The 21,902-nt window shown below is 35.5% G+C and overlaps 4 protein-coding genes across 9 annotated transcripts in view; 2 read left to right on the forward strand and 2 right to left on the reverse strand.

Annotated features, from left to right (window-relative positions):
• RhoGAP71E (Rho GTPase activating protein at 71E) overlaps nt 1-6,307 on the reverse strand; it is a 30,400-nt gene extending 24,093 nt beyond the window's left edge. For all 5 annotated transcript variants that reach the window (XR_003655665.1, XM_028300566.1, XM_028300565.1 and 2 more), the window contains exons 1-3: nt 5,892-6,307; nt 5,642-5,814; nt 4,674-4,769 (exon numbers count right to left, since the gene is read on the reverse strand). Coding sequence is in view for 4 of the 5 variants with exons in the window: in XM_028300566.1 (XP_028156367.1) it covers nt 4,674-4,769; nt 5,642-5,814; nt 5,892-6,059 (437 nt within the window). In the remaining variant the exon portion in view is untranslated. The remainder of the gene's footprint in view (nt 1-4,673; nt 4,770-5,641; nt 5,815-5,891) is intronic.
• Nucleotides 6,308-6,769: 462 nt separating this feature from the next.
• Nucleotides 6,770-10,494, forward strand: LOC114349961 (probable ATP-dependent RNA helicase DDX43). Its single transcript, XM_028300561.1, has 2 exons — nt 6,770-9,196; nt 10,021-10,494. The coding sequence occupies exon 1, from the start codon at nt 6,948-6,950 to the stop codon at nt 8,937-8,939; it is 1,992 nt and encodes a 663-aa protein (XP_028156362.1). The 5' UTR covers nt 6,770-6,947; the 3' UTR covers nt 8,940-9,196; nt 10,021-10,494.
• LOC114349974 (Succinyl-coenzyme A synthetase alpha subunit 1) lies at nt 10,359-15,310 on the reverse strand. Of its 2 annotated transcripts, XM_028300586.1 has the most exons (6): nt 15,190-15,310; nt 14,207-14,574; nt 13,363-13,557; nt 12,828-13,007; nt 12,671-12,679; nt 10,359-10,803 (listed from the first exon to the last, which is right to left on the reverse strand). In XM_028300586.1, the coding sequence occupies exons 1-6, from the start codon at nt 15,224-15,226 to the stop codon at nt 10,588-10,590; spliced, it is 1,005 nt and encodes a 334-aa protein (XP_028156387.1). In that variant the 5' UTR covers nt 15,227-15,310; the 3' UTR covers nt 10,359-10,587. The 2 variants fall into 2 exon arrangements, with proteins under 2 accessions (XP_028156387.1, XP_028156388.1); XM_028300587.1 differs by lacking the exon at nt 12,671-12,679.
• Nucleotides 15,311-15,864: 554 nt separating this feature from the next.
• Nucleotides 15,865-21,048, forward strand: Gmppb (GDP-mannose pyrophosphorylase B). Its single transcript, XM_028300576.1, has 6 exons — nt 15,865-16,255; nt 16,385-16,627; nt 17,560-17,689; nt 17,837-17,998; nt 18,399-18,563; nt 20,718-21,048. The coding sequence occupies exons 1-6, from the start codon at nt 16,082-16,084 to the stop codon at nt 20,951-20,953; spliced, it is 1,110 nt and encodes a 369-aa protein (XP_028156377.1). The 5' UTR covers nt 15,865-16,081; the 3' UTR covers nt 20,954-21,048.
• Nucleotides 21,049-21,902: the final 854 nt, after the last annotated feature.

A 21,902-nucleotide genomic window follows, 5' to 3' on the forward strand; every position in this document is an offset into this window, starting at 1 on the left:
AACCCATGTTACCATGCTCATAATTTTTTTCTTATTGGAGTGCAATTGCAAGAACAACAAAATAGATCCGAATAGAGTACGATTATTAGGCAATAGTGATTGTCAGTCTGATATTCTACAATCTATGCCAATTTCATAATTTATTCAAAATCAATCAAACAACAATGTGTAATATGAATGAATAACAAACGCAATATTCTAACAAACAAAACAAATTCCAATACAAACACGCAGTAACTTCCCAGGAATTATATCAATGACCCACATTCTATCGGGAAAAACAGGAAAATGCCTGAACGTTAATTGTTTGAAACCGCAAGACGATTGTTTCCCGTTTTATTGAACACAAGCATTTTAATGCGACCGCGACACGTAGATTGTGTCACAAAAATACTAAAGCGCATCCATCGAGAACTGTGAATAGTCTCGGGGAAAAAATAGCCTATGACATTTGGCAGCTAAAAGACTGAATGATCATGACTTCCCCAGATTGCTTGGAACATAAGAAACCTTTTTTTAACATTTGCGAGTAGTTTCCGAACACATACACAAAGAAAAAATGCTAAAGCGACAGGTACTGTACAGGGTTACTTTATATCTCTTACCCCGAGGGGTTAACGGGACTATTTATTACAATAAAAAAATGGCTCACTGTGTAGAATAGGACCCTATTTTATACACCTCTTTCTAACATTACTAATACTAAGAACAACCGCAAAGCGTCGGCTCTTTTGTTTCTAATTAAACGTAATCTTATCGGCTGTCGGCTTCACAGGGTAACCTAATTTCAGCCATGACAATTTAAATGTTAATGGTAACGTACTTAATAGTTAACGGCATTATTGCCGCCTATCGCATCTTGAGAAACCAAGCTATTTTGGGTCAGACTTTTTGATAGTTATAGTATTTATAATCGACCTCAATAAAAGTTCCAAACAACATTACATCGAAATGGTTACAAATTAACTAACTTTTCCCAAATACAAACAGAACTGAAAGGCTGTCACCAATTCATCAAAAGATCTCACCCTATGCTTTTAGTATTTACGCGAGCAAGTTGTAAGACTGCAATGATATGACTAATAATCTTCAGTACATAATAACTATGTAATATTATTGTTAAAGAGTGCAACAAAAACAAGCTGATTAATAAAATGTAATAGAAAACCTACTGTATCTGTGGTAGATGTCGCTCTTGTCTATGACATCTCTCTCGAACCCTCCATCATTGTGCTAGGTTGTACTAAATTACTTTCCAAGATAAAATACAGAATGTCAAGTTAATTACGCATCTTTTCTTCAATTACCCAATAACCCTAACAGGTTATGGGCCCAGACACAACCAGTACATATAGTTAGAGTTGAAAGAAGAATTACACAGTTGATTTGCAAAAATTGCAAACTTGCATCACAACAAAATGGAGGCGAAANTTTATTCAATTACCCAATAACCCTAACAATTATAGCAAAACCAAACATTCAAAACCTAATTTCCCAATCAACGCTTTTAGGTCTCACGCCGGATGGCTGTATGTAGACATGGGAACGATGATCGAGATGGATATCAATCGAATGGACTATCGCTGTTAAGGCGATTAGTGTCCTCAATCCGCGCCAAATGGGCATTTTGTAAAGCCTACTCCTCTTTTACTGCTGGACAGAAATAGTTGAAAAAAATATATGTTATATAACAGTTCAAGGACTACATTTGTGACGTTTGAATTTTCGCTACGTCTCTTTGTTTTGGATTAAAAAAATAAATACGGGACATCGATTTTTTACTTAAATTCCCTACTCCTCCAAAACGGCTATGTTAATTTAAAAGATTTTTGCACGAATAGATTGGGAATTCTTTAATCTTTAAATGACACGTTGCGTTTTTCAATCGAACATTACTTTCATTCATAAATTTTACTTTTGATAAATTCCGAACGTTTTGCTGTTGAGGGGGCCTTCGCGGGGTGCGGGCGGCAGTCGGCCGCTGGCCTTCAGACGGGGAGGTTGTGTCACTCGCTGCAAACTGACATTAGCGATCAAAATGAAAACTAATTCAGCTTGCAAGATTCCACCCGAACAAACATTTATGTAATTACCTACATACATCATAAATTGCAAGCTAAATAAAAGCTTGTAATAAAGTCGGGTTTGTTCAAATTTCGAGAACGACTGAACCGACAAAAGCATTAGAAAATTTACGAAAAATAAAATAAAATTTTATCCCGTACAAAATGTTCATGGATTTTGTTATTTTTATTAAATACCTTTACGCCTGAGTTAAATGACACCGACATCAAGGTTCATCAATTTAAGTTTAAAATAATAGGCAGTAATGTATGAAGAAAGAGCTTCTATTCTGTATCTACCTATGCCCGTGTATTTTTGATCGGTGTCAAATCGGAGTTTTTGGTGCGGGGTACGCGGGTGTTGCTCGCGGCGTGAAGGTCAAACGCTCAAGGTCATTGAGGACTCTAATCGCCTTAATGTGCGCTGACGGACGGTTAACGTACGAAACGAGCGCATTCAGCTCAATGGCCGACAGACGCTACTTCCCACACCAATGTATGTGTAACTTGTTATAAGCATTGCTGAACTTCGATCCTTTTGGACGAATCCTATCACTTTACTTTTCAGTTTCTTCAGTTCTGGTAGTAGTTTATTTTGGAAAGCGAATTGACTACGAACGAAAAAGTGCACGAATGTCACGAGTATTTGTCTATAGGGCCTAAACAAAATTCGTACAGTTTAAATTCTCTAGGGGTCAGGCGAAAGTTAAAAGTAACTGTAGGTTATCGAGCCTTATTAGTCTACATAGAAAAGTAGGACTTTAATTCCTTCTATCTAAATGTATTTTAATTTAATTAAGAAAGATATTAGTGCTGAATTAATAACACTATAACAACACTTACAGCTTTTTCAGCAGAGCTTAGCTACGCAAACTAGCTTTCTTTAAACTAAAATAAGCATGACTGTAGGATTGCTGTATTTCATATTTTCTTCCATTATTCACTTGCAACAATGCAATGATGTATTCGCCAGTTTTACTGGCTCTTAACCCGTATTAGTTTCCTACTACAAAAGATATTGTTGGAACAAAGTCGTAATCATAAATATCGAAAATATGAGTGTGCGTTGCGTTGGCGCATCGCCTTCCCGCATCAAAATTCAGGCCCATACTTTAAACAGCTATTGTTTAGTGTGTACCCATATTGTGAAAGTCCGATGCGATCTCGCATTACTATAAACAATGGATAGTTATCAGGCGCATGGGATGAGTACGTGCACTTAGTGATTACCAGCCGAATGCTTAAAGGCCTCTCAAGCAATATTGTGCTAGACAACACGACATTCAGTTTCGATTTCGAATCGTTATCGCTTCTCTAACTCCCCGCGTCTTTTCAAATCAAAAATTTACACAAATCCCCTATACAATTAGCGTAAATTATTGCTTGTAGTGTGTATTTTCCGTCAATTTGTCAAATAATAAACAAAGTCTATTCATTCAGTAACCACAAAAAAGACAATATTTACGTTAGTTCGCTAATTTCTGTTGACTCAGTTGCGGTCTTTGTAACACTACAAACGCGGTACCACAGATAATATCCGTACCGNGGCGGTACTTACACATGTAAATTAATTCTTTAAGCGCACGCGCCGCCAGCTCACCGTTTTGTAAGGCGCATGCTAAGTAACAGATAATCAGGCGATTGTTAACGCTTGTCATATCAATAATTATACGCTAATTTCTGTGAATAAAGTATGAGTAATTGTCTAAAGTTAGCTAAATGTTCGAAAAATTGGGCAGGTAGGTAAATTAGTCTTTGATCAATATCTTACAAAACTTTTATGGCGTAAATGAAATCTTTTTTCTTTGTTTTATTATTTGTTTGAGTTTTAAATACATAAAACGGGTTAGCCAAATAAATTATGAAGAAACTCAACAAAGATTTACAGATAGACCTTTGATAGCATATGGTAAACAACTCTGCTTATAATCTCTATGAATTCTCTTGTCTTTTGTCGATCGTATTTTTAAGAGCAGCAATACTAAATTGAGTAATAAAGTGTGCCTTAAAATAAACAGTTTCTAAAATAAACAACTCCACGGTTTAATGGCGCAATCGGTCTTGTTGCCGATTCGATTCGCGGCGATGAGACGAGGGTCAATGTCACTGACACTGAATAAAACCGATTAGTTACGGACTTGCAGCATTGAATTCATTTTATTCCGAATATAACAAAATTGTAATAAAATCTGAACACATTTCATTAGTTATTTTGGTTGTTTTCATGTTTCACTGTGTATTTTTACTTTAGGGTTCAGGGAATCTGTTACTTGAACAAAAATAATTTTATTTTACATTTGACAACGTCTGCGGTCAAGTGGTGTAGGTAGGTACACAATAGGTAGGTACATGGTCGATTTTCATTATGGACTTTTAACTTCAGATCGAAAGAACCGCATGCGGCATGCGGTGGTTGCCGAAATGCCGACCCCTGCCGGCAAACGATGCGCGCCACAATATAATCTTATCGTTAATTTTAGACGATAAATGTGTGGGCTTATTGTCTAAAAACGATAAAATGCCTCGATAAGTCGATATAACATCGCGCATCCCAGACTATCTGGTTTAAGATGTATGAAGAAGATAATTTTTAAGAGTTAAGACACTCACCTGCGAATTTCATCTACTTGTCGCTCCTCAGGCAGCTCCACAGCCGAGAAAAGGTGCATTTCACCATCACGCCCAAACACCCCACCAGGTATTTTCCTAAAATAAAAGTATTTAATAGTTTATATTCCTTTACTCCTTTACCCCTTTCCTAAATTATGTCAAAACAAGTTTTCTGTTTGTGGAGACCTTAGCCAAATAAAATGACTCTTTTCAAAATAGCATATTTATTTCAATTTTGGTTTTTTGATTTTTTTAGTTAGCTATAGTGGTCAACCTATGCAGAACAGACTGATATAATCATATCAAAATGTATTTCAATTTTCAGTACTAAATTTCATAAATAATAAGTTAGTAGTGTTTATTAATATTTTTATCATAAAACAGAACAAAAAGTTTTAAAATATTCATCATCATCATCATCATCTCAGCCACAGGACGTCCACTGCTGAAAATAGGCCAATATGCTAAAATATTGGTATTGCCTTAAAAAGGGATTAACAGAGCTGTAGTTGTTCATTGTCTTTGTATTTGGGGTTTGATATGAAATATGTTATCAATGATAACAAAATATGGTAAGATATTTACTATACAAAATTCCAAATAAATCACTTTCAAATAAGATTCAGCAGAAACATCATAGTAACAACAAATTAAGGTGCAGGTAAGTAACAGAATACTACTACTAATAGCAAATAAATGTGTAAGTTTGGCAATAAGAAAGAAGACTGAAAAGATAAAAATGTCTAGAGTTCAATAACCTGAACACTTGCAGACACCCTATTAAAATAGGTTTCAGCTCAGCCTTTTTAGATTTTTGGCCTTTTAGTAAATACAGGCATTTGTGTAGCAACTGAATTATTGCCAAAATATAAAATTTAAAAAACACCAGTCTAATATATATCCAGACAATTATTTGTTTAAATAAAACTAACACCTTCTTTTATCAGTATTTGAAAACAGATACACACCTCAAAAACTTCTTGAGCACACTAGCGATAGTATAGACTGAATAGTTATCAACGTTCACCAGTCTTCCAGTCTGCAGGAAATGTATGAGCTTCTTCATAGCCCCCTGGTGACCCGGCGCCCTGAACACATCGCGGCGTAGAGGTGCTTCTTTATTCAACTTTAAAATCAGCACCTGCACAATGAGCATATATTCAAAACTGTTCGTCACGCAACCGTATACACTGTTATCTCAAAATCACTAATACTAACAAGCAAAGGCCCAGGGATATCATCCTTGCAAACTTCATGCAAAGGCACACCAAACTTCACTTTTTCCAGTCTCCGCGGATACGGCAAGGAATTCGGATGCCCGCAAGACGTAACCACATTGCTCAATGTAGCAGCTCGCCTGTGCATCCTTCTTGCCCAGTTACTCATTTTTCCAGGGTGGTTTAAGCTCAAATGACATTAAACAAGCATAACCTAATTATTATATTTCTGAGGCAATGTACATAAAACCATTTTGTTGTACGTTCGTTTCGTTAGATTACAACTAATTCACTGTATTACAGCGATCCATTGGTGCACATTACTTTTACAATAATTATTTTACAAGAAAGTAATTTCTTGTTTCGCTGTCGCGGCGACCGACCACAGACCAGACGAAACCACAGACTAATAAAAAAAAAACTCAAAACCCATTTTTTTTTGTTTGTTTGACACAAACAAAACAACTGAAGTCTAGTGATGTTAATTGTTCACAAGAACATTTCAATCGGTTTTCAAAATCATTAAAAATATTATTATTCTATGACCTACGTATTATTTGATAAATATTATTTTAACCTGCGTATCTACTTCAGTTTATAAAGTTCCATTCTTAATAAGCTTCTTGTTGTCAGTCAAGTTCTCATTAAAGACTTACACCATCAATTTAAATTACAATACAATACTAATTATGACGACAAAGCAACAAAATATAATCGGAGTAATAAAAAATGTGCATAAACTTGAGAATATTGTTCAATATCTGTAGAACAATTAAAATTCAATTGAATGATTCATGTGAACGTCACTATTGTAAAGGAACGAACGAATGTAAAAAGCGGAAGTGCTGTACGATTGGATATCCACATGTCATTTTTGTGGCTGGCTCATTCATTCAGTCAACCAATCAATTTTCATTTTTTCATTTCTCTTGGAAAGTTATCGGGATTGTTTGTTTATTTTGTTGAATGTTATCATTCAATAATCAAAGAACTAATTATCACTTAGCTTCAAAGAAAAGTTATTTAGTGTGACTGAGAATAATATCTGTCTCTAATCATGAGTAATTTCGAAGACGAGTGGCAAGAAAATGAACCGGTGGCTACAATGCCGGCACCTCAAGCACACGCCACTTACCATTCCCGTGAATACCGACCAAGTCGAGGAAGAGGCAGCTTTGGAGGAGCCCGGGGTCGCGGCAACGACAACAATTGGCGTGACCGCGGAAATAACAGCAATAGCAATGGCGGAGGCCCCAGTAACCGGCGCAACTTTCAGCAAAATGAAGGTAACAAAAAAAATATAATGGTACCCTCTAACAAGGTAGGCCGCATCATCGGCAAAGGAGGATCTAAAATACGCGAACTTGAGACAGAAACCGATGCTAAAATTAAAATTGGTGATTCAAATGGCAATGAGACAGATGTGACTCTGTTTGGAACACCTGATGCTATTTCCAAGGTCGAAGGTTTAATAAATGGCCTCACTGAAGACTACAATAGGCCTCCTCCTCAAGACAGACACAATGATAGTGCTAACAGTGGAGGCTCTGGTGATTTTTTAAAGCAAAATGAATCAGGTGTACAAGTTATAGACTGGGACAAACTTAATGCCTTTTATGATGAACAACAACAAAGTAGGTGGGACAACCTGCCTCCCATTATTAAAGACTTCTACAAAGAAGATCCAGAAGTGGCTGCCATGCCTCCTGCTGAAGTCGCTCGTTGGAGACGTGCCAACAATGATATACAAGTTAAAAGGACCTTCGATGATAAACCTGGACTTCGACCCGTTCCAAATCCGATCATAACCTTTGAGCAGGCATTCCAGCACTATCCTGAAATCCTAGATGAAATTTATAAGCAAGACTTCAAACAACCTTCACCTATTCAGAGTCAGGCTTGGCCCATCCTTTTAAGAGGTGAAGACTTGATTGGTATTGCACAAACAGGTACAGGCAAAACATTGGCTTTTCTACTCCCAGCTTTGATACACATTGATGGACAAACCATACCCAGAGACCAGCGTGAAGGACCAACAGTATTAATTATGGCACCGACTAGAGAACTTGCCCTGCAAATTGATAAAGAAGTGTCCAAATACCAATATCGTGGCATTAAATCAGTCTGCCTTTATGGAGGTGGAGATAGAAAAGAGCAAATCAAAGTGGTATCGAAAGGAGTGGATATTGTCATCGCTACTCCAGGAAGACTGAATGATCTGGTTATGGCCAGGCACTTGAATATAATAAACTTCTCATACATTGTGCTAGATGAGGCTGACAGGATGCTGGACATGGGATTTGAGCCACAAATCAGGAAGTCATTATTTGATGTTCGTCCGGATAGACAAACTGTCATGACTTCAGCTACCTGGCCTGCAGGTGTCCGACGTCTTGCTGAATCTTACATGAAAGATCCCATTCAAGTCAATGTTGGTTCTTTGGACCTTGCAGCGGTACATACAGTCACTCAGCAGCTAATGTTTGTTGATGAAGATGATAAAGAAAAAGTTCTTTTGGAATTCCTTATTAACATGGAACCTACTGACAAAGTCATCATATTTTGTGGTAAAAAAGCCACAGCAACACACATCACTACTGAGTTATGTCTCAAAGGAATTGAATGTCAGAGTTTACATGGTGACAGGGATCAAAGCGATCGTGAAGCTGCATTAGGAGACATGGTTGATGGCACAGTTAACATTTTAGTTGCAACGGATGTAGCATCCCGAGGAATAGATATCAAAGATCTTACCCATGTTATAAATCTGGACTTTCCACGCCACATCGAGGAGTACGTGCACAGAGTTGGAAGAACTGGCCGTGCAGGAAAAACTGGTATAGCTTTGTCTTTCATTACAAGAAATGATTGGGCTCATGCCCGAGAACTCATTAAGATACTGGAGGAGGCAAACCAAGAGATACCAGATGAATTGGAGACAATGGCTCAGAGGTTTGAAGCCATGAAGTTGAGAAGGGAGAAAGAAGGAGGGGGCGGCGGACGGGGAGGCCGTGGAGGCCGCGGCGGCGGTCGCAGGGACCGCTGGTAATTTAAAAATTAATATATTTCAACTTTAGAATCACACTAGAGATTTCCTATTTCATATGCGTCTGGTATGCATGTTTCAAATAGTATTAATGTTTATTATGCATAATTATGTGACTTGATTAGTAGTCACCTTGATTCATACATACCTTTTTATGCTGTGATATAATTTGACTTTCAATAGGACTGTTAAACATAAGATTTAAAAGTTGCTTCATTAGTTGACTAGTGTTTTGTTAATGTTAATAATTGGGATTGTATATGTCACCGGAAAATAACAAGACTCGTAAGTTGATCAATTTTCTAGGAAGTTGATCAACTCTCGGAAAATAACAAACGGCTGATGAAATGTACTATTTAACGCATCGAATTCTAGCTAATTGGTCAACTTACGGTACCTAGCCGTAATTTAATAATTAACTATATTGCTACAAGTAAAATCATCCACAAATGGGCCAATCGTTGCCCAGTGTACTATTTGACGGTACACTATTATCCGTCACTTAATACACTTTTCTCTGATTGGTCGACAGACACTTAGATTATGTTGTTTTAATATTTACATTTTAGAGATAGGGATATTAAAGTTCGTCTATGCTATATAGTTAAATAAATGAAAAATGTTTAAAAAAAAATATTGGAGCTCAAAGTTTTATTATTGTAAGTTATATTAATAATAAGTAAGTTTGTTTATTTCTACCACTACAGACTCCATTTCACTCATCATAAATAAAATGACGCGTTACCTATAATGAGAATTATTACCACACAAAACAACAATAATTATTATTGCTAATTTTACTACTGTAAATAAAGAAAATAGATAGATTTGTTTACGTTTAAACCGGTAATAGCGGCGGCCGGGTGGCGGGGAGCGGTATAAAAGCACGAGAGTCTTTTAACCAATCAACGTGCACCTTGCCTTTGTCGGATGATTTAACGGCAAGACGCCGTAAATTAATCAACTTACTAAAATACATACGTTAAATAGTACATTTCAAATGCCGTTTATTATTTTCCGAGAGTTGATCAACTACCTAGAAAATTGATCAACTTACGAGTCTTGTTATTTTCCGGTGACATATACAAAGGTAGCCCATAAAGAAAGTGTTTATTTTTTATAGCAAAGCATAAGTATTTGTTATACTCCAAAAGTTTTTGTAACACTTAAATAAAAATACCTTTACGTAATATGCATGTATTTTGTTTTTTTTTAACCATACAACAGGTAAAGCGTAACCAGAAACAATTTCAAAATTAATTTCAACAATTCTATCTAGGTAGTTTTAAGATGATGATTTAATAAATTTTTGGATAACACTTATACTTATATTTTTGGATAACCATTATTTAAATACTTGACATTCTTATATTAAGATATAACTACTTGCAAGTGCTCAACTACTAATTTAATTTTGTGATCGAGATTTTTATTTATTTAACTAATCTGAGGTACATAAAGAGAAAATAATCATATGGTTGTGAAAAACTTAATTCTTCAGTGTCACAAGTTGTCCCTGTTTAAATTTTTTTAACTTTACATAAAAATATAACTGAAACAACAGATGGAAAATAAATAATACCAATATAATTACTAAAAGACTATACAGAGTAGACATACATTTGTGTATACATGATCAATATAAGCGTTCTTAAACGATTTCTAATCGTTTCATTTCTTTGAGAAGTTCGACACCCATTTTGGCTGGAGAACGTGTTACAATGACATTAGCTTTTTCTAAAGCCTTGATTTTGTCCATGGCGCCTCCCTTGCCGCCTGAGATGATGGCTCCGGCGTGCCCCATCCGCCGGCCGGGAGGGGCTGTCAGGCCCGCGATGAACGAAACCACGGGCTTGGCCTTCTGACCCTGAAAACATACACAATACCAGTGAAAATAGTGAACAGCGCAACTGCGGTGCTTCTCCCTAAAACAGTCTGTATCTTTTGATATCTAACTCCCATCAAGATATGCTGATAAGAGAGATAGCATCAGAAACAGACCTGCATTAGGGAGCAGCATCGCTGAAACAGATTTGTTATAATGTGCGACTCCACATGCGTATTTATCCATTTTAAGTAAGTAAATGCATGTCATGTAGAGCACCATAACAATCTGCTTGCATATTGAAGAACTGCATTCCATGGTGTGTTTCAGATAATGAGAGTAAAGAGAGTGAATCCAACTTGCTGTTTCAGATAGGGAAATAAGGTGACCGTTAAAATGGCGGGATCAAACACGGAATCCAGATAATTTTCATACATAATCTAAACTACCTAATTTCTTTCTTATATAAAAATAGCCCAACTATCCCTTTTGATAAGGAGAAAAACTAGATTGAAAAGTATCCTCATTTGTAGAAATGGCATGAGAAAAAGTAATCGCCGGTGGCAATTTTCTAAAAATGCACAAATACTTAAAAATCTTGAAAACTGTGAAATTTTTATTGGGGTCAAAATTGGACGTTAGGGAGACCATGGCGAGGCCTATCGATGGTTACAGGGTTATCCATTGTTTTTGGGACACCTGTATTTGCATGTCAGGCTATGACTAAATAGGTCTTATGTAACATTATATCAAACAAGAACTACTCTGTAACCACCTATTTAAGGCAAATAAATAAATGATAATTGATATTACAAAGTTACTGTTGCAATAATTTAAAGTTATGAAATATAATTATTGTGGTCTCGCCAGTTTGACGACCTGATTTTATTAAAAGAACAATTAGTAAATAAATATTATGTACTAATAGTTATAATAATTATACTACCGAATTTCTACTTTACTGTACATAAACTAATTAAATAGCAATAATGTTAACGATAATGATGCAGAAAAATGTATTGTTACTCAATTAGTAAACTTGTCATTTATTGAAATATTTGTGATACAGGGTGTCCCGTAATTCAACGTCAAGCCGGAACTGGGTGTTGAGGCAAGTTGTGCTGGTTATCAGAAAAATATAAAAAAAAATCTATGTGGCATATTTTCAAAATAATAGGCATTTAAAAAAAATCAAAAAAATATACTCCCGGTGACGGTATTTGTACTCCTTTTGCCACAAATCTTCACTTTTTCCAATTTGTTTTTTTTCGTCAAAATGGCGAGACCACAATTTATATTTCATAACTTTAAAATTATTGCAACAGTAACTTTGTAGTATGTATGTATATGTGTAGGTAGGAAAGAGGAAGTAAATATGTACTGAAATCAAATGTGCTTAATAGCAGCGAATGGTTTAGTTTGGTCCCGCTATTTTGATATGAAGATGGCGAGTCCAGATAATTTAGCTTAAAACATTACAAATATCAAGGTAGTAATTATTTCACCGAAGGTAGGAATCACCTTCATCACCTCAATCACATTCGCCATAAGTAGAAATTAGGTAGTTTAGATTGTATGAAAGTTATCTGGATTCCGTGTTTGATCCCGCCATTTTGACTGACATGAACTAAGCATTTTATAAGAATAAAGTGTCATTGCCAAAATGAAATGATAATAAATTGATCAGGCAAACGGTACATTCATGATAACTAGATAGGTACATAGAGATATTTTGAATCTAGAGCAGTACAACATTAATGAGTAAATAATAAAATGAGCTCAAAAATCTAGCCATAACATCAAAATGCTTTCTAAAATTATGATATTCGAAGTATTACTTGTGATTAAAATACATGTATATGAATAAATAATAAAAAATAAACCTCTTGGTAGCATCTCAACCATTTACCTTTTTGGCCTGTACCAATAAAAATAAGCTTTTATTTATAACTTCATAAAAACACATTCAGTTTGCATAAAATATTAAATTCTACCTACAGCACAATTCAAGATCTAGTTAGTCAAAATATTGCTAATATTTAAACACAGGCAGTATTTGTACTTACAGTGTTGTATTGAGTCAAGTATTCTGAAGCCAGTTCTTCAGCATTACCACCAATCTCACCAATGAGAATAATACCCTTGGTTTCTGGGTCATTGAGGAACACCTCAAGGCAATCAATGAAGTCAGTGCCGTTGAATGGATCACCACCAATACCAACACACAGAGTCTGACCCAAACCAGTCTGGAAAAAACAAAAGCATAATGTAAAAAACAGGTAATTCAGACCTATATCATAATGGTAAATAATAATCGAAGTAACGAAATAAATGGTTTACAAATGTAGTGGATACAGTTGTAAAACATACAGATAAAATAATATTTTTATGTAGGATCATCTTGTTACATCAATTTAACTCACTGCTGGAGGTTTGTTATTACAACTTTAGTCAAGTACATTCTAGTAAGCAGTTTTGAAATCTAAACTTGGCATTTTAGAAGTTTGCACACAAGTTGTAATACCTCTTGTAATACTCCTCTGTATTCCAATAAGACATGTTTTAGTTACGTTAAAATAATTAAAAAAAAAATATATTTACTATTGTAGTCTGATGGCAGGCCTCATAAGTAAGGGTACCAGAACGCGAGACAACTCCGATGCAACCACGTTTGTGCACAGCTGCAGGCATGATTCCGATTTTGCACTTTTCCGGTGCAATAATACCGGGGCAGTTGGGGCCGACCAAACGAGACTTGTTCTGCCTAAGAAGAGCATGCTTCACACGGACCATGTCCTGAAAAAGAGAACATAAAACTTTTTAGATAAAATTCCAGAATTTCTTATTTGTTTATGGTTGGAGTTGTGCAGAAAAAAACAATTTTTATCAGTGATAACAGAGCTTGGCATGGTTCAAGGTCAGGGTCAACTCAGAATTGTTATATCAGTGTTTTTGTATGTTTTATTTGTGTATAAGATGCTTCTAAATATCTAGTAAGAGAATAAAAATGTAATCATCTATCATATTTTATTCTTCATAATCGAGGCTTACCATTATCTATGTCTTGACATGAGTTAGATAAAAAGTATAGGCCACAGGGGACTTGCTAAGTATTTTTATTAGAAAATTAGATAACTATTAGACAAAGAAGAATGGTCACACCCCATACAAAAAAAAACCAGACCCGACAGAAACAAGACATACCTAAATTTTTTTGTCATGTCTTAATTAGTTAAATTATATAATTTTTATATTCGAAATCTATGTATAACACTAAAATATTGCCCTTTGTTTTTGTTCAGGCGTTATACAAAAACTAATACAAAATGCCTATTTATCACCAAAATTGGTAAATGTATGTACCTAAATGTCTATTACAGCTGATCTATTACAGCAGCACAGATGACCGTTCTTCTTTATTAAATGTAGTCTGACAGGTACTTACATGTTGCGGTACACCTTCCGTAATGCAGACAATCAAGGGCACTTCGGCCTCAATGGCTTCTATGATGGCCTTGGCTGCCCCAGGAGGAGGGACATAGATGACGGATGCCTGAGCACCAGTCGCTTCCTTCGCCTCCCTGACTGTTCCGAACACTGGTTTACCCAAGTGCTCTTGTCCAGCCTTCTTTGGGGACACACCCCCAACGACTTTGGTGCCATAGTCCAAAGCTTGCTGGCTGTGGAATGTGCCCTGCTTTCCCGTAAAACCTTGTACAATGACTTTCGTTTCGTTAGTCAGAACTAGATTTTTTCTAGTTTCCGCATAAGGGGTGCCGGACTGGAATCTAACATTATTTAATTTTAATCCATCTGAAAGGAGAATAGAAACATTTTTATTCACGAAATAACAAAAATTTTTAACAATAGAAGAATCATGGAAGAATTAGAAATATTATTTCATGCATGAATATTAATTTTCCAACTATACATAAATTAGTGATACTCGATTTGTCTGACAGTATCAAAGGTCAATAATGAGAAGAGTTGGATTTTTGTATAAATGTGCAGGTTCCAATTGGAAACTAAAGTTGGAAATCAGAAATCATTTACATAATGAACGCACGAAAGCATCAAAATAATACCATCTACAAAAAGAAACCTTATTTTTAGACGAAGGTCTCGGTTATAAAGCACATAATGAAAACGACATTGATATCGTAGTCATTGATTATTGAGTTTTTAACATGCTGTAGGTATAACTACGCTTGTTGGACGTTCTAAGCCCTAAGTTACGCATATTGGGAACTATTTTAAGTCACGATTTAGGAGTGAATTGAATTACAAGGTTATTATAGCAGAATAAATCGAAGCAAAGAAAAAATTAGCACCGAAAGACAGGTGATACGTCACCGGAGTTTTTCCTGTGAAGCAATAGTCTTAAAAATCGTTAGCGAAAGAATGACTGGAAAACATAAATGTATTTACCTCTAAAGCGAGCCAAAATTCGTACCGGGACAGCCATTGTATAACTAGAATAAATGGAAGGGAAAGATTAGAAAATTTTGTGACACTGACAGACTGCCAGCCATTACGTAATGAATGAATGACGAATTTGACAATTTGTTTTTTCTATTTCAGTTTACCACCGTTCCATTCATTCACTCAATGCTCCTTTCTACGCAATGCTAAACTACATTTTTTTCAAAATTAATATTATTCTCATGATAAACATTCAATTACGATGGTAAAATTACACGTGATAGTATTAACAAACTGAACATTTATAAAAAGTTAATAAGTTTCATGTTTAATATCACGAGTAAAAATACTGTGTTTAAACTAGTCGGTATAATGAAACATGTTGTGGCTAATTTATTTATTTAAAAATCATGGTTCATAAAAGTCCGAATCGTACTAAATGCAGTTAAAATTTACAAATAAATAGATTACATTTATTTTATATCTAAAATTTCTCAATAAAATAAAACAATTTAATTTCGAAACTTATTTTTACTGAAAATTGTTTAACTAATTATCGTAATTAAAGACTGATGAAAAATTGTTCCAGTTGCGAAAAAACATTTTCGGACTGCATTTTAATCCCTGTCTCATCTGTGATTTTAATCTTTAGACATACTCTCTACTAATCTGTGATTTTAATCCATATGAGTGACGTGTGACGGACGTGTATTTTAGTTTCGTTTTGTATTTTACGGCAAAACCAAAGCTATTTTCCGACTTCAATGTTTGTTATTTATTAATATCACCCGGCTCTATAGTGTTCTCGTGCTAGATAAGAAATCGCTTTAACAAAGATAAGTTTAGTTTACCGCTCGAAATCAATTCAGTTCTCTAAATTCTTCATAGTGTTTTGAATATGTGCGGCACAGATAAAAAGCTCGGGGAAATCCGTGCCTTGATCCTTGTTGGTGGATATGGGACTCGGTTAAGGCCGCTAACTTTGAGCCGGCCTAAGCCTCTGGTGGAGTTTGCCAACAAACCAATTCTAATGCATCAAATAGAAGCCTTAGTTGAGGCTGGAGTTACTCAGGTAATTTCAAAGTCCTCTTCTGTAATGACTCATTTTCAGCGAAAGATTACTAAATCTACCATGCTGATGCAATACTAGTGTACTTTTCTGTATCAATAATTGTTTATTAAATTGTGTTTTCATTTCAAGGTGATACTAGCAGTCTCATACAGGGCTGAAGATATGGAAAAAGAATTGATCGAGCAGGTGTCAAAGCTTGGCATATCCTTGACATTCTCACATGAAACTGAGCCTCTCGGCACTGCAGGACCTTTGGCTCTGGCCCGAGAGCTGCTCAGCACAAGCCCTGAACCGTTCTTCGTACTGAATTCAGACGTCATCTGTGATTTCCCGTTCAAAGAACTAGCGAAGTACCACAGAAGTCATGGAAAGGTGAGCTAATCATTTTAACACTATTTACAATGTAAATGCATAAAATTAATATTTGTTTTGTATTCAATTTTAATAAATACTTTAAGACTTACTAAGACTATACTTAAATATCACAATGCATAATAAAGAATGAATTATTCAGGCTAGTAAAAGAACAATTCAAATTAATGCAAATTAGATTTGCTGTGTAAATTGCGAGATAACACTGTATTGTATGTATGTATTGTGTGTGACCTTCATTGTTAGTCCACAGTTGCTTATCCTTTCTATTTTCTCCTAATGCTTAAAAACTTGATTAATATTTGCTGCAGTTTCTAAAACTTGCATGGCAATTTATATTGAGCATTTATTTAATTAAATACTTTATGCATAAAACAATAAATGTATGCACAAACAGCTGTGCAAAGAAGATTATTTTAATTTATTAAAAAAATTATATATTCATGAAGAAATATCTTGAACTGTGTTAATTCATATGGTGTTTCATCCAACTGAATTTGGGCCTTTTGTCAGTCAGTATCTAATTAAATAAACTAAACTATTATACTTAAATGTTTTAGTTTAAATACAGAACCTAAGAGGATATTGGTTATCTCAGTTTATAAGAATATATAAAAATCAAGAAACAATTACTATTTATTTTGATATAAATAAAAGATCCCTACAAGATATAGTAAATCATATAATAATTGTCATTATCTAAATAATAAGGATAAGGATAACGATAAGGACTTGTAGGATGACTCAATAGGATGTCCTAAATTTGATAAAGTGCAAAAATACCTACATCATTACATGAATGAAGTCATAAAAATTAAAATTGAAGATTTAATCTAATCTTATTGACACATTAATAATAATTCTAGTGACATCATTCAATATTATGAAATGACAATGAACTATGAATGAAACCTTATGAATATCTATTTCAGGAGGGCACAATAGTAGTCACAAAGGTAGAAGAGCCATCAAAGTATGGTGTGGTGTGCTATAAAGACAGTGGCGAAATTGAAAGCTTTGTGGAAAAGCCACAGGAGTTTATTTCCAACAAAATCAATGCTGGTATGTAATATTCATTCAATCTTTTTCATTCAACAATTTGTTTACTACTAACCATGGACCCATAAAAATTTTATAGGTCCATGCCACTAACAATGAAAATGTAATAAATTATATTCTATTTATAAAACAAACACAATTTTATCACAGGAATGTACATCCTAAACCCATCAGTGCTAAGTAGAATAGAGTTACGGCCGATGTCAATAGAGAAGGAGGTCTTCCCGTTCATGGCAAAGGATGGACAGTTGCACGCCATGGAGCTGCAGGGCTTCTGGATGGATGTCGGACAACCCAAAGACTTTTTAACAGGTAATCCTAGACTGCATCTTATTACTTAACACCAGGTACGATTGCGGTCAAATACCTGGCTTGTCCTGCATAAAAAAATGTGTTTGGTAGTTTTAAAATAGATATTACAATGTGTAAGTAAACTGTAGGTTGATTATGAGGCGACTAAATGGGAATTTAAGATTGCAAAAAGAGGTATTATATTAGAAACAGCTTGGCGAAAAACGACTAGTTTTGTGGTCTAAATAAAACTGCCAAGTTAGTTGCTACAAAAATATTGTAAGTCATTGGGTTGGCGTTTGATAACCCTGAGTATTAGACATTAAAGAATCCTTGGGGTCAAATATTGAAGTCTTTAAGCTTAGAACATCGATTTTTAATGAGCTACGTAACTAAGGCGTATTTATTGTATCGTTTCCAGGCATGTGTCTATACCTGACGAGCCTTCGGCAAAAGAACTCCAACAAGCTTTATGATGGACCTGGTGTTGTTGGGAACGTCCTCATTGACCCCACAGCCACCATCGGGAAGGGATGCCGGATAGGACCCAATGTCACTATTGGACCAGACGTGATTGTGGAGGACGGTAAGTGAAATGGAGTGTTATTACATTGTGAATAAGGCTCACTTTTGAGATTTGATTCGTCAGGATCGCATTTCCAATTGGCATACTTACACGAGCTTTTCATAGCGTTACGTCTATATGTTTTTGTTTTTGTTACGTCAGTATTACTTTTGGGTAGTGATTGCGTTTGCACACCGCCGCGCCGTTTAGAAACATTTTTCTACGATAAAAATAATTACACTAACCGGTCGATCTTTTAAAGGTCTTTCATACAGCCGGCATGACAACGTAACCGAAACGCGGCATTATTTTGTGTTGACATGTAATTTGATAGCAGCCGCCACTTGCCGTACCGTGCTATTACACACATACAAGCTTCAATTTCAATTTGTACGGAAACATCACGTCCATGCCGAACTTACGCTGGCTGTATGCCAGAGCCTTTAGCCATACATAATATAATAGGCACCTAGACTAGACTTTATACAAAGATAACATTGTTGAGGACAGTCTATCTCCATCCTTATTAGCATCCAATACATTTATTGCATAGTTATCTATTTTTCTCTTATCATAGCTATTGAATACATTGCGAAAGTCGTACGAAGCGAGCACACTATAATTACTTTCGCTTGTTATCGCGGCCCCCTACTCGTTAGATACATAATATCCGCCTCGTTAGATAATGAAACTGTTACATTTATTCATGATCCAAATACCTACAGAATACAACGAAAGAAAATACTTGTGTGAATAGATTAAAATGTTGTCTGGTCGAGATAATGAGGATCATTTCGATTTTTAGCTGTGAATGCAGATTTATAGGGCTAAGAAATCCTTAATACACAGTCCAAAAATTTTTGTTCTACGACAAAAATTGACGAAGTTATGGCCAAATTACTAAAAAAGTTCACTGACCACCCGGCGCGGGGACGATGACGTCATTATATCCGATCCGAACGCTGCCGGCGTACTGCGTGGATAGAAAATATTTTTTTCTAGCCAAACTATCAGTTTTAGAGAAAAACTTGTAATGACATTTATTCATCAGAATAAAGTAAGCTATCGATAGGTAATTTTTAAAAATAGAAATTGTGAAAAATAACGCAAAAAATCCATACGCTCATACGATTCAATGGAACGCAGAGACGCGATTGGGGTCTCCGCGGTGGTATATTTGGCGATTTATTCAAATAAAGTATTCATAAGTGTTGTTAGAGTCATATCTTCTTCCAAGTAAAATATAAAAATGTATTAAGTATTAATTTATTTACTTCTAACAATAAGGTATAGCTGAGGCAGAGGTATAGCTGAGGCAGATTCACTCTCCCTAGGCTACAAGACATTGCTATGAAGATCATTTCGATGTACACGCAATACCTACCTGTTATTTAGTTTTTCTGAGTTAAACCTACGTACCTACCTATCTATTCGCCGTTCCCATGGGCGGGCCAGCTGCTGCAGGAATATTAGCATCATATTATGTATTATTATGTTCAATACAAACAATCATTAAGTTACACTCACCCCAACCGCGTCTCCGCATTGCATCGAATCCTATGAAAATGTGGTTTTTGGACATAGCGATACTTATTTTTCACAATTTTTATTTTTAAAAATTACTGGTCGATAGGTTACTTTATTTTGATGAATAAATGTTATAAAAAGTTTTTTTCTAAAACTGATAGTTTAGCTGGAAAAAAATATTTTCCATGCCAATAGTACGCCGGCTGCGCTCGATTCGGATATAATGACGTCACGCGGCCCTGCGTACGTTGACTTTTAGCGGCAAAAACGGCCTATGTTTATTACTTAATATCTTCGTAAGTAATGGTTCGATTTGGATAATTCAAAAAGATATATCTTTCTTATGTCTTAAAGATTAACGTAGATACTAGTTTTATTGAATTTTCTACAACAGTACTGATCCTCATTAATTTTGTATTGTGTATTTCGTGCACTATTTCAATGAATAATAGGTACATAGCTTGAGTGTGTGACATAATGTTTGATGAGGAATAAATGCCTATTTTTAGAAAAGACATGGCATTGTGGCGTTAAAAATCATCGGGTTCTTTAGTTTTCTACCTGCCGAAACCACACGGCGTTAAAAACTTTCTTCTTTTTTTTATTTTGTTTGCGGCCAGGTATCAATAAATGCTTATTACATTCCAGGAGCCTGCATAAAACGCAGCACGATCCTCCGCGGCGCGTGCGTCAGACAACACGCGTGGTTAGACGGCTGCATAGTGGGATGGCGCTCCGTGGTCGGACGCTGGGTGCGAATGGAGAACACGACGGTGCTCGGGGAAGACGTCATCGTGAAGGACGAGCTATACGTCAACGGCGGACAAGTGCTGCCTCACAAGTCCATCGCTCTGTCCGTGCCCGAGCCGCAAATTATCATGTGAGGGTAGACGGAGTGTATCAGTGAATGGGACTGTTGGAAGACGAATGCAATAATTTTATTATATGAAGAAGTTTTGCCAGAATTCAGTGATTCCAAGATGAGACGTATTTACTAGAACAGATCCACACACTAGGTATTTTACAGTACTAGGTGGCACCTATTCCAATTTTTTAAATACTTGATCCACCTAGTATTTTATAAATTACACGATTTCCGACCCTATGATCAAAGTAATAGAGGTTATTATTGCGTAATCCGTAGTCGTGTATTACGCGCACCTAGTATTTCTCGCTAAGCTTATGTGCGAACGTAGAGATTCTCTCCGTCTCTGTCTGACCAAACAAATTTGAGCGCGACGAAGAAAACGCACACAAACATAGTCAAACCATATTCATGTAAATAAGAAAAAATATGTAAATATTTTTATAAAATTGATATCTTTTAAATACGCCAACTTTTAAGTTGACAGTCCTAAGCCAGTTGAAGTATGAAGGGAGGAATTATTATTCAATTTCAAATTGCATTATTCATACTACGGTTGTATCTTTTAAAAAAAAATTTATTTTAAAGTCATATTACGTGGATTAGTCCGCACTAGTCGCGTCAAGTATGCTAAATTACTACGTACTAGGTGGAATAGGTATTTGGATCGAGTATTAATAAATACTAGGAATAGGTGCACCTAGTATCAAATTTACCTAGTATAACCCATCTCTATTCCAAATGTTCAGAATTCCAACTCACACTTGAAACCGATACTTAAACGTTATTCCTCGTTGTTTTCTATTTAGAACAATATTAAGGCACCAATTGGTTTTCACCTTAGATCAAAAAGATTTACGTCTAGGATCGACAAGGTTAGTTTTGCGTGACGTCAGTCATCCTCCGACCATAAATAAAATTGTGCCGTTTGAAGACTGATTGTTAAGTGTTGGTATTTTGGCTAATAT

This window comes from Ostrinia furnacalis, unplaced genomic scaffold, assembly GCF_004193835.3.
Source record: "Ostrinia furnacalis isolate ACB-3 unplaced genomic scaffold, ASM419383v2 OfSCF0767, whole genome shotgun sequence".
In the NCBI taxonomy this organism is placed as follows: domain Eukaryota; kingdom Metazoa; phylum Arthropoda; class Insecta; order Lepidoptera; family Crambidae; genus Ostrinia; species Ostrinia furnacalis.